Source organism: Ochotona curzoniae, unplaced genomic scaffold (assembly GCF_017591425.1).
Source record: "Ochotona curzoniae isolate NIBS_2020 unplaced genomic scaffold, NIBS_Ocur_1.0 contig_2927, whole genome shotgun sequence".
NCBI classification, from domain to species: domain Eukaryota; kingdom Metazoa; phylum Chordata; class Mammalia; order Lagomorpha; family Ochotonidae; genus Ochotona; species Ochotona curzoniae.
This window is the reverse complement of record NW_024465654.1, coordinates 5,383,723-5,399,542: the sequence shown is the minus strand read 5'-3', so window position 1 is coordinate 5,399,542 and position 15,820 is coordinate 5,383,723. Positions and strand designations below refer to the sequence as shown.

General features: G+C 46.9%; 1 protein-coding gene across 1 annotated transcript in view; it reads right to left on the bottom strand.

The window, feature by feature from the left end:
- MUC19 (mucin 19, oligomeric) overlaps positions 1 to 15,820 on the bottom strand; it is a 102,926-nt gene that overhangs the window by 8,117 nt on the left and 78,989 nt on the right. Inside the window, exons 37-46 of the mRNA XM_040978972.1 lie at positions 13,935 to 14,000; positions 9,550 to 9,603; positions 7,812 to 7,859; positions 7,082 to 7,101; positions 4,368 to 4,421; positions 4,218 to 4,271; positions 2,179 to 2,240; positions 1,947 to 2,087; positions 1,066 to 1,119; positions 653 to 706 (exon numbers count right to left, since the gene is read on the bottom strand). Coding sequence (XP_040834906.1) covers positions 653 to 706; positions 1,066 to 1,119; positions 1,947 to 2,087; positions 2,179 to 2,240; positions 4,218 to 4,271; positions 4,368 to 4,421; positions 7,082 to 7,101; positions 7,812 to 7,859; positions 9,550 to 9,603; positions 13,935 to 14,000 — 607 coding nt within the window. The remainder of the gene's footprint in view (positions 1 to 652; positions 707 to 1,065; positions 1,120 to 1,946; positions 2,088 to 2,178; positions 2,241 to 4,217; positions 4,272 to 4,367; positions 4,422 to 7,081; positions 7,102 to 7,811; positions 7,860 to 9,549; positions 9,604 to 13,934; positions 14,001 to 15,820) is intronic.

The following is a 15,820-nucleotide window of genomic DNA, read 5'->3' as shown; positions in this document are numbered from 1 at the left end:
CTGCCTTCCTACAGGATGGCTACATCAGTCCCTAACCTCTCTTACTTATGCTGGAACTCATGTCTTCACCCTTATTTGCTTGCTGTCAGTCTTCCATGTGATGACCAAGTTTGCAAAACATGCAAGTGGCAAATCGTAAACAAACACAACCTTGCAGAAGCGCTGATGCATGGGTAGCACTGCACGCCAGGACATTTGACTAAGTCTCATGCTTCTGCTGAGGCTCCTGCTTTGGGGCTGCCTGCTCATAAGGAGGCTTTGAACTTGCATCCTCATGTTCCTCTGAATTCTCAGGATGCAGAGACAGGTCTCTGCTAGAAGGGGACCTTGGACAAAACCCAGAACCAAAGAAACCTAGAGAGAAGCATGTCTTTATTCAAAGGGATGTTTGGTACTCTCTGTAGACCCTCTCTCTACTTCCTTCCACAGTGCATCTCCTAAGGCCTTCCCATCCACATGGATCCCTGAAAAGGTGGCATGGCCAGCACTCATGTGTCCACAGGGCTGTCTGACACTGGTGAATGTGGCAAGCACTGATGGAGGAATACAAGTGTAAGGATACGGCTGTGTGAGACCGAGACTGGACCATCCCATAAGCCATCCTGTCCACGTTGTGCCATGGTGAGTGATGACTGATTTCTCGTGGCCTTACCTGTGGTAGCAATTCCAGGAGCAGTGCTTGTTTCAGATGTTTCCCTGGAAGTACCTACAACAAGGAAGGGAGGGCCATGCATCTGTTAAAGGTTTCCCAGCCGGCAGCACCTGGGGAGCCAACCACTCATGCTGTATCCATGAGTGCTAGTCCATGGCTCTGCCGTTAAGTTATGTGGGGGAGCTGTCTCAGCACACCCCGCTCGGGGAGCTGAGGCGGTAGATTCCTAGGCCCCTGAGCAGCACTTCTCCCTCCCCTCAGTGACCAGAGCTTGCCTCACACTTGACTCAAAGAAACTACTTTAATAGCTCACCGGTGTCATGTCGGGGGGCAGAGAAGTTGTAAGAGAATAACGCGTCTGTGCTGGGGACATGCCCTCGCCCATCTTGTGACCAGATTCCTCTTGGCCTTACCTGCGGGTGTAATTCCTGGGGCAGTGGTTGTTTCCAGTGCTTCCTTGGAGGTACCTAAATGGAGCAAAAGCATTTCCATTTTCTGATTTCATAAGTGACTGTTCATGAGCAACCTTGACATGGAGCAAGCATCCTAAACACTGGCGTGTTGGACTGTGCGTGCCTGGGCCTCAGACATTGGGGGTGTCCTAACTTAGCACCTTCTTGCCCAAGGCACCTAAGGGACAGAGTCCTAGGATCTTGATCAATATCTCACTTGCAGATCCCTCAACAGCTTTCCTCAGCCTGTTTCCCTTCCTGGAAGCTGGCAGCCTGGAGTTGCCATCAGCTGACACGGCCTGGGATGGATTTTGGCCTCGTCTTTTCTTTAGAAGACCTTGTCATCATAAAATCTTTCTCTTCTCTTTTGAGATACAAGTCTAACAGTCAGTTATTCACCTATCAAAGAAATGCCAGGAGACTTCAAAAACTTTTTGTGAAAATGGTACTCAAAGAGTATTTTATTCTATTGCAAAAAGAGTTTGAAATCCATGCTCAGAATTCTAAAAGATGCCTTTACCATAACTTTTAGAAGTGGTGTTTAATTTTCCTCAAAGACCTGGTGCTTCAGCCCCCATTCCCATGAGCCTGCTGGAGGGCAGGCCACTTCGTCCCACCAGATCAAAGTGCCAGGAGGCAGACCCAGCAGGCAGCATCACATGGATCCACCTCTTTCAGGTACCCTCTGAAGTGTGTCCCTGCGCACATCCCTGCTGCCGTAGCAGCCTCGAGGCGGCCATTCCCCCGATGCAGTAGCCTCGACTCACTAATCATGCAGAAACGTCTAGTCATGAGTTTCACTCTGCCTACTGCATGTCGTGCTGGGTTCAGCTGTTACTCACAGAGGTAAGGTGGGTTGGGGTTTCTTGAAACACTGGCAGGAAGGCTGTTAAACATGGCAACTACATTGCAGCCACTGTTTTCATTACCTGGTATAGAACTGCCTGTGATTCCAGCGATTGTGTTGGATGTCACAGAGGTGCCTGCAAAGGCAAATGTGGGACGTTTCGTTAGAGACACAGTGAGTACCCTGCACAGTTCCTGGAACACCTTTATGGCAAGAGGCAGCTCTACCGCGAGCCTTGTTGGTGAGTAGGCACTTCCTGGGTGTGCCTTCCTGCTCATACCTGGGTCCCCTGATAGAGAAATCCAGAACAAGGTGGTTCACTAGAGAGCTGCCTGTTCCTTGGATCTCCAGCTCTCCCCACAGTGTTTCTGTGCCTGGAATCCAAGGCTGGGCATCCCTCGAGAGCACAGTAATTGATAATATGGAAAGGGCACTCAGTGAGTGAAAATTGAGCCTACAGGCAGTGAGGGAGGCTGAAACAGATTGCCTATGTCAAAGCAGAAAGTCCTTTTTCTACGCGTAAAAGCTTATAGCTTCTTACTAAAGATAGATTTGCCTGGGTTGGGACTTCCAGGACCAACAGATGTGCCAGAGGATGCCCTTGTGGTTCCTACAAGATAAAAGACCAAGTCACACAGAGCCTGGCAAGCCTCTCAACCCAGGGAAACCACAGTGTTCTTTTGTTTCTGAAGACATAGAAACCCTTCCCAGCGTATTTTCTAGGTTCAATCAGGCATGTTGTTCAAGGTACACACTCTTGAAAGCAGGCTCAAAGGAAACGTGGGGGAGAAAAGACCACATTGATTTCTCTATATCCATTCTTCACTAGATTTATGACTACAAAATTGAGCATTTTATAAAATCTATGCCCATGATTTCCGTACACTGAATCCCTGGTTCTCCAGGGATGAAAAATACTAACTGGGCAGGACTTGGCATCTGCTGCAGCAGTCTCTACTCACTTCTCCGCAGTGACTGATCCCAGGCACCCTCAGCAGCGCGTGACTCTGGGGCGCTGAGCAAGGCTGTGTGTAGACGAGCCCCATGTCTGCCACACGTTGCCATCTCCAAGTCCCAGAAACCCTTCCCAGATGCTCTTGCAGACTGGCCGCCCTGCATCTGGGTAAGTGTAAAATGTCCTGGAGAGGTCAGGCTTTTTATAAACCTTGTTTATTAATGCAACAGCAAAATTCATTTCTCTGATAATTATCTGGAAGATCTTCTTGTCTCCTTTTCTCTCTATAAATCTGCCTTTCCAAGTAAATAAATAAAATAAAGCTTTTTTAAAAAGGCATGTGGAACAGTGGCCTAGTGGCTAAATCCTCACCTCGCAACTGCCAGGATCCCATATGGACAGCAGTTTGTGTCTCGGCTGCTCTACTTCCCTTCTAGCTCCCTGCTTGTGGCCTGGGAATGCGATGCAGGACGGCCCAAAGCCTTGGGACCCTGCACCCACCTGGGAGACCCAGGGAAAGCTCCTGGCTCCTGGCTTCAGATTGGCCCACACTGACTATTGCGGCCACTTTGGGAGTGAACCAGTGGACGGAAGATCTTCCTGTTTCTCCTTCTCTCTGTAAATCTGCCTTTGTACTAAATAAACAATAAATTTTTAAAAATTGCTTAGTATAAGTGCCCATGAATACTCTGTTTCCTTCCAGTCTATTCAACCTCATTTGCCTAGCTTGGAAACTCCCTAGTCACCGGTGACTTGATATGCTGTTGGCGCAGTAGCACATGCAAGGGCATTTCCTAAGATGACTTCTGACCCCTCTGAGGTTTATCTGCTTCCTCGGAAAGATGCATCAGGTGTGCTCCTCACAAACTCCAAAGCTGTTCGTGTGAACAACTCAGTTTATCCCTCCCTCTCAGATTACCCAAATGCAGGAAGGTTTCAGGAAGGGAGTTGGGTGGCAGTCTTAACCAAGGCAAACCCAGTAAGAACGGTGTCCTTAGCTGCACATAAAGTCACGTTTCAACGGGATGTTTCACACCATCATCCCAGTCCCTCTTGCTTCTTCAAGCCCACATGCTTGCTAAAATCCCTCTCCTACCCACTATTTGTAACTCACGTTGATCATCGTAAAGGCTGCAGAACTAACGTCCACCTGTCTGCATTCCAGGCCACAAGGCTGCTCTGACACCAGAGGAAGAAGCAACCAGTGCCCGATGAACAAGAGTGTGAGAACTGGAGACCAGAGAAGCCAAGAGCGACTGCCCTCTGCACCACCTTCTCTCTGGACACACCACTGTGGACGCTCAGCCTCACCTGTGGTGGCTGTCACTGTGCTGGTGGGTGTTGCCGATGCATCCTGGGAGGTGCCTAAAACAAGAATCCAGAGATGCGTGGGGTGACAGTCCCACCAGCCATCCTGTGTCTTGTCTGGCTCAAAGAGCAATACCAATGCCTTGTCCTTACCTGTGGTAGTAGTTCCAGGAGCAGCTGTTGTCTTCGAGACAGACTTGTAGGTTTCTAAAGAAACAAGCAAAGACCCATGTAGCTTTTCCATTCTCAGAACCACACACTCCTAAGATCCTACAGAGCAGCAAGCACCTTAAAACGCTTGCAGCACTGCATCCTGCACCTGCCAATTAGACACCAGCAGGGCCCCGTCTTAGTATGAGGCGACCTATTCCCAGGTCTCAGTGCAGCGTCTCACTTCCAAGTCCCCTTCCTCTCAGTAATGACAACTTTGTTCATGCTTCATGGAAGCTGGCTTCCTGGTTTTCCTGCACTGCTCTTCCTCGGGGGTTTGGTGGGGAGCACAGAAGTTAGAAATGGAGAAAACGTGTGTGTCCAGGCTGGCCGTGTGTCCCCTCTGGGACTCAGCTCCGGGTCGTCTGAAATGTAAATCTTATGTCTTGCTAGCCTCCTAACGTAAGAAAGTGAGCTGACTTCCGTAGTTCTATAGTTTTTTTTTTTTTTTAAGAAGTCAGAGCTAAGTTCATTTTGGTGCAACCCATCCTGCCATCCATGCATGGGTTTCTGACAAAGCATCTTCCACGAGCTCCTTCTCAAAGACCCAGGAGCTACTGCTTTGAATTGCAAATCTCCACAAAGCTGAGGCTGCATCTGCTACTCTCTGTGGGGTGGCAAGGCCTGAGTCCCAGCAGGTCAAGTGTGAGTGAGCAGAGAATAATAGCTCATCAGGTACACCCTCTCCTCACTTCTCCGCACTGTTAGCTCGAGCTCCCCCTAGCGTTACTAGCGTTTACTGCAGCAGCAGTGGGTTTTACCTCCCTCCCTCGTCACATTGACTCTAACTGCAGCAGTCTTGATTCAAGTAATGTGCACATGCCTCTCTCCCGTATGCCAACATTTCACAGAATAGAAATGGTCATGTGACACACTGTGGAATGGAAGCATGATGAGTGTTACCCATGCACACCATCATTGAATCAGTATGTCCAGGACCTGGTTTGAGATTCCCCATCCTGCTTTTTAAATATTTCTTATGTCCATTATATCTAGGACACCGCCTTCTTAGAAGTGTGCTGGCAGCCTGCCAGCAAACAAGCTTGATATTTCAATGCCTCCAGCAGAGTTCGCCCACTTTTTAATTTTGTAGGTTGTAACTACAAAGTTTTGTAAAAAAAAAAAATCCTTATTCCAAAATAAACAATAACTAGACCAATAAGGAAGTGTTCCTTGCACGGAACAGCTGATCTGGATCTGAGATTCAAATGTGAAAATCAGAAGCTATGGTCCTTTGTACAGAACAAAATTCCTCATTTTCTTAAAAAAAAAAAAAGCTATTTGAGAGGCAGATGGCAGACAGAGGTAGCTTCCAACAGCTTGCTCACTCCCGGATGGCCAGAATAGCTATGGCTGCACTGCGTACCGGAAACTCAACCCAGCTCTCCCACTTGGACACCAAGAACCATGTTACTTACGCTCTCACTGCTTGCTCTCAGCGTTTACAAGAGCAGGAAGCTGAGTCCAGCGTCGGAGCTGGGTGTGGCACTAAGTACTCCAGGGGAGATGCAGGAGTCTCATTACTGGGCTGAACGCCTGCCTTCGGTGTGCAATGCCTCACTCACGGGAAGGAGATGACATGGCGAGGCAACTGCACATTTTCTCAGTGTGCAGATCGCTCCTTAGAGGTTTCTAATGTGGAGAATTAACCTTCATGTTTTCCATATACTGTTTCTATCTCACAGAGAATTTGATAACACAAATTGCTGGAGCCAGCACTGTGAAGCAATAGGGCAAACCACCACTTGGGGTGCTGGCATCCCGCATGGGCACTCGCTTAAACACTGACTGCTCCACTTCCAGATCCCTGCCAGTGCACCTGAGAGAGCAGCAGGTGACCCCGTGCTCGGGCTCCTGCAGTCCACATGGGAGCCCCCAGGTGTGCGCCTGGTTCTAGGCTCTGCGGCCAGCCCCAGGCATCACAGCTGTGCAGGGAATGAACCAGCCGGTGGAAGTTCTCTTTCTTTGTAAATCTGACTTTCAAATAAATAATCTCATAAAAAGAATAAGTCATCTAGATGTCTTCCTGAAAATATTTTTTTTTAAATGACAAAAATTTCAACAAGCCAATCTTGCAGATATCCATGAGACAAAGACATGTTTGTCTCACGCTGATTCTTGTTGTTACAGCCCACGGAGGCCCCCTGAAGCAGAGGACAGGGTCCGGGCACCGATGTTAGGCTGTGGCTGGGGTTTCTGCTCTAGAAGTGCCCCTGGCAGGAAGCACCACCAGCAGATCCACCTGCAGTGACCGTGTCTGCTGGGAGTGGGGCTCGGTCATCTGTGCCTACCTGCCACGCTCCCCACCTCGGTCCTTCCACCTCCTCCATAAGTGGCTGCCGAGAGGGGACATACATGGGTGGGGCAGCTCAGGGTGGGTGTGGGGCAGCACCCTAGGGAAACACATGCCCGCATAACACAGTAGGGTGTACTCCAGAAAGGGTTCCATGGCAGAGGGCAGGCTCACCTGGACTCAAGCTCCCAGAGGCAATGGTTGTATCCAGGGCGACCGCAGAGGTGCCTGCAACACAGAGACTTCAGTCACCGGCCTCTCCACAGGAAGGAGCACCTGATGCTGACCGTACAGTGTGTGTGCGTGCTCTGCCTTCTCACTGAACACCAGAGACCACACACCAGGTCTTCCTCCCAGTGCTTACCTGATGGGCTTCTTGGTGCCCTGGGGGTATGTTATGACAGGAAAGTGGGGAAATAGTGTTTAAGTGTTTAAAAGTTTAGATTAGGAGAAAAGAACAGGCAAGCAAATTTTCATATAGAAACATGTATGTGTTTGTTTCATGGGTCTCTTCTGTTAACACACACACTCAGGAAACTTCCTTCTGGATTGCAGCTGAAATGCCAGGGATCTTCTGACACCACCAAGAAAATCCCATCCCACCTCAGACCCCCAAGAGAATCACCCTGGGCCCTCGGTGGGCAACAGGATGCCCCTGGAAGCTCTGCCTGGGCAGTCTCCATGTGAGCAGAGAAGCAGGGGTGGAGCTCTGCATGTGGGCATGCTTGGCTATTGCCGGGGTGCCCACATCCATCCAGGTCTCACATGTTTTCAGGTGTGCTGACTTCTAGGGGGGCAGGACTGCCCCAGTGACCAACCCTGTGGCAGAGCCAGGAGCCATTTCACTGGCTCACCAATGGAACAGAACCATCTCATTGGTGTATTCAAGGACCTGTCAGTCGCATAACTGTGTGACAGCCGTGGGGTGGGAGGTAACTGCTCACCATATGGGAATTAAGAGTGAAATCTGAGTTTCTGAGCTTCAGTCAATGGATGCTATGAGGACTTTACCCAGCAACACTCAGTGGGGTCACAGGCCAAGGGTACCTCCTAGCCCAGTGTCTCCTGGGTGTTAATTAGTGGTGAATGCTCACCTGTTGGCATTCCAGCTGTTCTGTTTCCATCTGTGGAAGTTGTGGCATCTAAAACAAAGACAGAAAAGACACGTTTGGGAAATACGCAAGGGCCATGGAAAGCATCTATCACACATGCAAAGGGAAAGACAAGCAAGAACTGTAGCATCTCCCCCACCCCCGCCAACAACCTGCTGACTCACATGTATCCGAGCTGCCTGGAGCAACAGTTGTGCCTGCAGACACTGTAGTGATGATGGCTGGAACACAAAGGGCCAGTGGTCACCATGGGACTCAGGAAGTCCTTCCTAAGTCCCCTGAATCTGCCTTCAGTCCCTTCAGGTGTTTGGTCCCCTGCTGCTCATTTGCCATTTTAGGACCAAAACAAGAGGTGTGAGGTCGCTCTCAACCTGAGCCTCCTAGCATCTTGTGACAGGAAGACAGATGGCTTCCACCCCGCTGTGGACTCCCTCCCAGGTGCTCCTGGTACGTGGGCATAAAGGAAGGTGTGAGGGTGGCCCTGAAGGGAAATAGTGGGCACTTGATTGAAACAGGGTAGATTCTTGCCGCTCCACTCCCTGGCTCAGGAAGAAGGCGGTTGTGTCCCTGTGCCCCTTCCAAAGGCTGGTGCTGTCTGCATTTTGCTCGGGCAGTACTCGGCACAATCAGCTCAAACCCCCATCCTCAGAAGGTACAGCTGTATTCTGGTCTCTTGTAAGTCACTTTTCAGGACCAGTTTTTCCAATGAAGATGATTTAGCTGGCCAAAAGGCTTTGTCGGTGAAGCAGTAACTTTCCCGCTAGTGGCTCTGCTGTGGGTGCTGTGATGAGCAGACGGAACAGAGACTGGAGCCACTGCTTCTCACCTGTGGGGAAGCCAGCCTCACTGATGCCGGTGCCTTCTGGGGAAGAAGGACAAGAACAAAGACCAGACATGAGAGATACTGGGATAAGGATCTTGTGTTATTAGAAAAATCCTATGCAGAGAACACCTCTTCTGAAGCTTCCACAGATGTGGCTGTGTGATTTCAACTCTAATGTGTTAGTAAGCCCTCCTCTGGGATCCTAGAAAAGAAAAGCAAAGTCTAATAGTGTGCCCCAGTGCACCATGGTAGCAACTGTGGCATCACACCAGTGGGTCATCCTGAAAATTTCATGGCCCAAGTAATACGTCATGAGGGCATTCTCTCTTACCATCTCTTTGGGCCATCCAAATCAGGTACCCTAAAAACACACACCCTTACCCTCAGGTACACTGATGCCATTGCAGGGATCTGTGTCACACCCATCTGTTGCAACTGGTAATATTTTCCTGGATGCTGGGCGGGGCTATGCCAGGTTAGCCTGCTACTTTGTATTACTTTTGTGATGATTTTTCCTAGCATTCTTAAAACACACACAAGACCGCACACACACAATGAGCCCAAGGGTCTCAGCAGTACATTTCAGCTGACATTTCCTTTAGGTGACAGTACCAGTGCTGGAAACTTCTGAACTGCTGGTAATTTGGGGAGAAATGGTGGAGGTGCCTGTGGAAAACCTCAAACCAGTGACCACACTCATACCCATCTTCAGAGAGCGCTCCTTGCAGCCAGGACTCAGCAACATTTGGTCAAGGGGCATGACGCAGGCCACTGAGCGTGACTGAGAATTTTAGTTGGCAGATGACTGCACTGATTGCATGGTCTAGAAACAGAGCCTGAACAAATGGTTCCAGAGGAGAGGTCCTCCCTGGGAAATGCTACCCGTCTGCTTCTCACCTGTGGTGGAGATTCCTGGGGCATGCGTTGTGCCAGGGAGAGGTGTGGTCGTAGCTGAAACACAAAGAGCTCAGGTTCACCACAGTGACGTGCTGATTATCAGTGTGACTGACTGTTTACACCTTCATACCAAGGAGCCCCTTGTCATGAAAACTTGCCAGAACCCAAACTCAGAGCTGCTCCCCTGAACCTTCCATCTGCAAGCAGTGTTCTGCCTTTCTGCTCAAAGGTCAAGGGTGAATTTGTGTCATGTCTGCCAGGTTTAATCCTAGTTCCTTGTCTCTTTTGTACAGACCTGAGACAATGGGAAACCATGGAGCATTGCTCCGGGTTCAGGGGATTAAGGAAGGCTCCACATAAGAGACAGCAGCTCAATTGGATACCTACACTCATGGAGGATCAGCAGGAGACTCCGAGAGCAAGGCTTAGGGAAATGCAGTGCAGAGATACACAGAACAAAGCATGTTCACTGAATTAAGGGAACAAGCACTTTCTAAATCACTCACTCCTAAAATAGCATTAGGAACATTGGCAGGCAATTCGGTAGGGAGGGGAGTTGGTATGGGAAAAAGGTTCATGAGAAAGAATGCTAAAGGAATCAAACATAACTACTGGATGCAGGGTCCACTTGAGGGCCTGAAGAGGCATTAGTGTACACTGACAACAGAGCAGTCGGAGACAAGTGCCAGTAAAGACCTGCTGACCAGGACTTGGGGCAGAGTACAGGGCAGCTGCCCAGAGAACAGGGCAGTGTGGGTGTCATGTCTACTTCACGGTGCCCACTAAGAAAGCAGCAGGTGAGAACTCAGGCTTGGGCTCTCGCAGACTTGTCTGCTTTTAAATAGGTTCCATTTCTTGAACCTGTCTCCTGACACGTAAATTTGGGAAATAAAGCCTACGTTAATCAAACGAGGCTTTGATGAAACCTCAGTAGGATTCGAACATATGGGGCCTCATGCTCTCTGGGTAAAGCATGAATTTTGCATACTGTGGGGTCCCTTCGCACCAAAGGCAGAATCCAGCAAGGTGGACAAGTCCTGAATCGAGCATCTCAGCAGACGAGAGCCATAGGAGGTTTCTCATCAGTGTTCCAAAGACAAAATATCTATCTTAAAGCAGCTTCTAGTCCAGTGCAAACATTGAAAACATGCAGAAAGGGGAATAATGTAAAAAAGTGAGATATTCTAATGAATAAACAGCTTTATTTATCTTATATAACTGTTGTTAAGTTTCTAAAGAACTCCATGATACAATAGAAATCAAATCACTTGGGTGCCAGTTGTAGATGACAAGCAACGATAACATGCTGAGAAGCACGTACCTGTGCGTTTTGATAAGGAAGTATTTGGGGAGCTACTTTTGTTTAGTTTGTACACTCATATTAAACCAGTGTAGAATTCAGATGCACCTTTAGGATGACTGAGCAAGCTATAAAAACAGAAGTCACAAAAGCCCTGTGTTGCCAAAAATCTTATCTGAGTTTAATTAAAAAAAAAAGACTTTTATTAAAGGTCAGAGTTACACAGAGAGAAAGAGAGAGAGAGAGAGAGAGAGAGAGAGAGAGAGATGTTTGACTTTTCTCACACTGGGGTCACTCTTCAAGTGGCCACAAGGGCCAGTGCTGGGTTGGTGAAGCTGGGATGCAGGAGCTTCTTCTGGATTCCCTCATGAGTTCAGGGGCTCAGGCATGAACCAGACCCCAAACGGAATGCTGCCTCTGCAGGCAGAGACTTAGCCTGCAATGCTGTGGTGCCAGACTGTGAGGTTGATATTTTAAAATGCTCACAGATGAAGAGTTTCACTGCCTTGTTACCTATTTCAGAAGTGTAATTTTTTTTTTAAAAGCCTCATTTATAATCTTGTATTTTCTTACCTGCTGCTCTGTGATTTGGTGGCACTGTAATAAAAACAGATACACAAATGTACATATTTATTCATGGTAGTTCATAAATGTTAATTTATGCATTAAAATTTGAGACAAGCATTTGCATCCCTTAGGTAACTTTCAGCTAGAACCACTACATCAAGTTACAATCCATGGAAAGGAATTCTTGTGTTATTTTGATTTCAACTTACCAATAAAAAATAATGGTGGTACAATTTTTGGGCCTGATAAAGGAAAAATTAAACTCATGTTTAAAGAACATTCTTAAATTTCATAAAAATTCATTTTGGAGCTTCAATTATTATGAAGCTCTACCTTCCTATCAAAAAACTGTGTTACTCTCATAGATGCTCATCTTAGCAAGTCACGTCAGAGTGACATGACATCGTGGGAAAAAGGATGAAGTCTCCCTTGGGGAATCATCCTCGTGTTACTCCAAACAGAAAACAAATCACTGCCTTTATTCTAAGTTAAATATTTAAACACGTGGAATTCTTGTTTGGTTCTACTTAAAGAACATTTCTCAGATTTAGAAAAATCCTAAAAATATGAAAACACATACCAGGCTCAAATAGTCAGCAACATGTAGGCAGTACGTTAGTTAATTGCTAACATACCGTTCAAATACGTGTATACAAGTCATACCAATTTTTCTTCATATGATTCTTCGAATGAAACTAATTCTAAACTCTGAATTGTCAGTTTATTTTTCTAGTGATTAAGTTGTAACAAAAATTTATGTAACTGGACTTCATAACAGCAATTAGAGCATAAGTAACACAAATCTTTTCCAGAAGAAAATGAGGGAGGAGGGCAATGTGCCCCTTCCATGGATGATGACAAGTCAGTCCTGAGACCAGGGCCATGTCTAATGGCCTGCAGCCTGAGAAACATCCTTGCTCCGAGAGCATGCTGCTGAACACAGCACTGGCCCAGGAGCACAAGTGACAATGCAACACATCCTTGGAAAAGCACAGATCATCCTAGGCAGTATCAGGGAAGAAAAAGAGATTGCCCTGTCGGCATTTGTAAATTTTATATCAGAGTGTAATAACTGTAAAAAGAAGAATGTTACAAAATTTGGATTTATTAAAAAAAAATCGGGCCCGGTGCGGTGGTGCAAGTGGTTAAAGGTCCTCGCCTTGCACGCCCGGGATCCCATATGGGCGCCGGTTCTAATCCCGGCAGCCCCGCTTCCCTTCCAGCTCCCTGCCTGTGGCCTGGGAAAGCAGTTGAGGACGGCCCAAAGCTTTGGGAACATGCACCCACGTGGGAGACCCGAAAGAGGCTCCTGGCTTCGGATCGGCATAGCATCGGCCGTTGCGCTCACTTGGGGAGTGAATCATCGGACGGAAGACCTTCCTCTCTGTCTCTCCTCTCTGTATATCTGCCTTTCCAATGAAAAAATAATAAAAATAAATCTAAAAAAAAAAACAATGTGGGGCTGGCATCGTGGTGGTTTAAGCGGCTGCTTGTAATACTGCATCCTACATGGGCACCAGTTCATTCCTGGTTGCGCCACTTCCAATAGATCTTTCTGGTAACGGCCTGGGAAAGCAGCAGAGGATGACTCAAATGCTTGGACCCCTATAACCCTTGTGGGAGACCCAGATGAAGTTCCTGGCTCCTGCCTTTGCCCTGGCCCCGCCCCTGCCATTGCAGGCAACTGGGCAGTGAACCAGTGGATTTAAGATTGCTCTGTCCTCCCCCATGCCCTCATTCTGTAGTGCTGCCTTTCAAACAAATCCACCTTCTTAAAAACACTAAGTTTTATAAATAAATGCTTCAAAAGCCTTGGCACTTTAGAACAGCAAATGCCACAATTTGTCATTATGAATATAAAAAAATAAACCTCATCAACTGTTTCTATAGCAATACAATCTAAACTCTACTATTTTCAAAGTAAAACTTTAGGTTTTCTTTAAAAAATCACTGTATACTTTGCTTTACAAGGCAATGTGACGACACTTAAAAGAAGTCTTTGGACATATGTTTCAGACACGCTCCATAACTTTAAATGAAAATATGTATTTTGGAAAGTGAAACAACAGATAAAAGATACTGGCTCCTACATCCGGGACCTGGGGAGGGTGGGAAATTGGGTGGGCCTTCTCCCTTAATCCCCCCTTTAAACATGAAGGAAACAATATGAAAAAACTACTAGTCTTAAAAAAAAAGATACTGGCTCTATAATTTGACTTATAGAACCTAGAGAAGTCAGTCAATGTAGTTCTGTATGATAAAATGAGACTTAAGATTACTATGACCACTTAGCTGGCATTATTAATTATTTTACCTTAGTTCCTCATCTAGTGAACATAAAAACCAACCCAACCACCTCAGCCATCCCCCTTTACTTACGAGTGACTTTTGCTTTGGAAGTTGTCAGGCCATGGATGTTTCCCGTGGAACCTGAGACTGAAAGTGGAAAGCTCTGAGTGGGGTGCTCACTTTCCTGGGACAATGTGAGAATGTAAGCCAGGTGGATTGATACCCGTACCTGTTGTGAAAGCTGGGCGTTCATCTCCAGCTCCTGTGGAAGTTGTAGCAGGTGCTCCACTGGAACCTGAAATCAAGACCAATGACACCGATTTAATAACACAGTAAATAACTTTCCTTTGGACTTCTCATTTGCATCTCAAATTTAAGTTATTCAAACTAAAACCTGTGATATTCTGACTACAAAAAACTAGTCTTTTAACTACCATTAAGTGTTGCCATCAAAGTGCCATCAAGTTGACCGTGTCGACGTGAAAATGGTTTATGAACCAACTCATATCGAAACCATTCCTGAAGCCTGCTTCTGATTTTCCAGTGACATACTTCATGTTCATGCCTGTACATCTCCCAGCACAGTCTGCTCTTCCTGCCATTCCTTCCTTGGCCAAATCTCCAACCACCTCTGCATTCTCTCCGCCTCTACTGCAGCCCCTTCTGTGCAGTTCTGTCTCACGGACAGGCTGTGCTTGGAGTCCTGACGACCCAAAGCTGTCCCTCTCTCTGGGCTTGTGTCTTCCTCCTATCTGGGCATCTGTGGGCACTGGCGTGCTGGCCTTCCCCTTACTCCTACACTCCCCGACACCCCGAGCCTTCCCAGGTGGACCACCACCCCCTGAAACCTGCACCTGCTCTTAGTCCCCAACATCACAGTGATCTGTTTATTGTGGAACTTCTCCCAGGCCCAGAGGCCTGCCAGCCAGCAGCCTGAGACTCGGGAATCTTGTCAGGTTTGCTCACTGTCATGCCCATATTCTTATCACAGAACCTGACTCGGAGTTGGTAAAATCTCTCCAAAAATTTACTTTTAAAACAATCATAAAATGGAACAGTTTGGGGTGCTGCTTTCTTACAGAACATCGGTGTTGATTTGTGTGATTTCTGCTGAACAGGTGAATTTGGTGCACCTGCGGCCATGCTGAGATGCCATGCCAGAGGCATACGTGCCTGCTATTCTAGATAATCCACTTTCTTTGCAGAGAAGGTTAGGGGGGAGACAACAGGATCTTGTGTCTGATTTCTAGTTCTGAGTCCTTCCTTGTAACTGCTAACCCCACCCCACCCTGATTCCTCTGTTGAGGCTGTGGGCAAACATAGAGCTTGCCACACTGGTGCTTTGGAAAGCCATTACCCATTCAGTTACAACAGGGCCTGGGTGTTCACTAAGTGCTTTTTATTTGCATACTATGTTTTAAGCTTCATATAAGATTTAAATTTCCACAGAGTCAGCACTATGAAGACACACTACATTTTATATTACCATTAGCATCTTACATTCGCCTAACACAATTGAACATACACTCATGATTTGGATCTGATTATCTGATTTCCTGAGTTACAAAGGACACATTCCATTTGTTTATTACAAAACCATACTGATGTACTTTCCAGGCTACAGCCCTATTCTTATTGGCTTGTCTACTGGTGAATATGGCTGTGCTGGTACTCGCTCAATAGGCGCATATCAGATGATCATCTGCTGTGATTGCATAGGAGATATTCCATGCATAACCAGAGTTCATTTTAGTAAAAAAAAATGAACAATGCCATTGAAATAATATACAATTTTGGATCTAAAACACAAAATCCTCTACATTAAGTATACTTGCTAAATAAAAGGTCAAAGTCAAAGTTAAGCTACTTCAATTTACTATCATGACTCAGGTGGCCATGCCAGTTCTGGGTCACGGCAGCCATGAGAAGAAAATGACACGGGTAGAAATAAGGACTCAGTTGGGATTACTCTGAGGGAAACTGCAGGAAATCCCAGTTTGAAAATTCAAATTTATAAGCAAAAAAATTCACCCAATCCAAAGCTTATATTCAGAAAATTGGTACAACTCTTTAAACATATCACCACATGACATCACAGAATGAATTTCAGTGTGA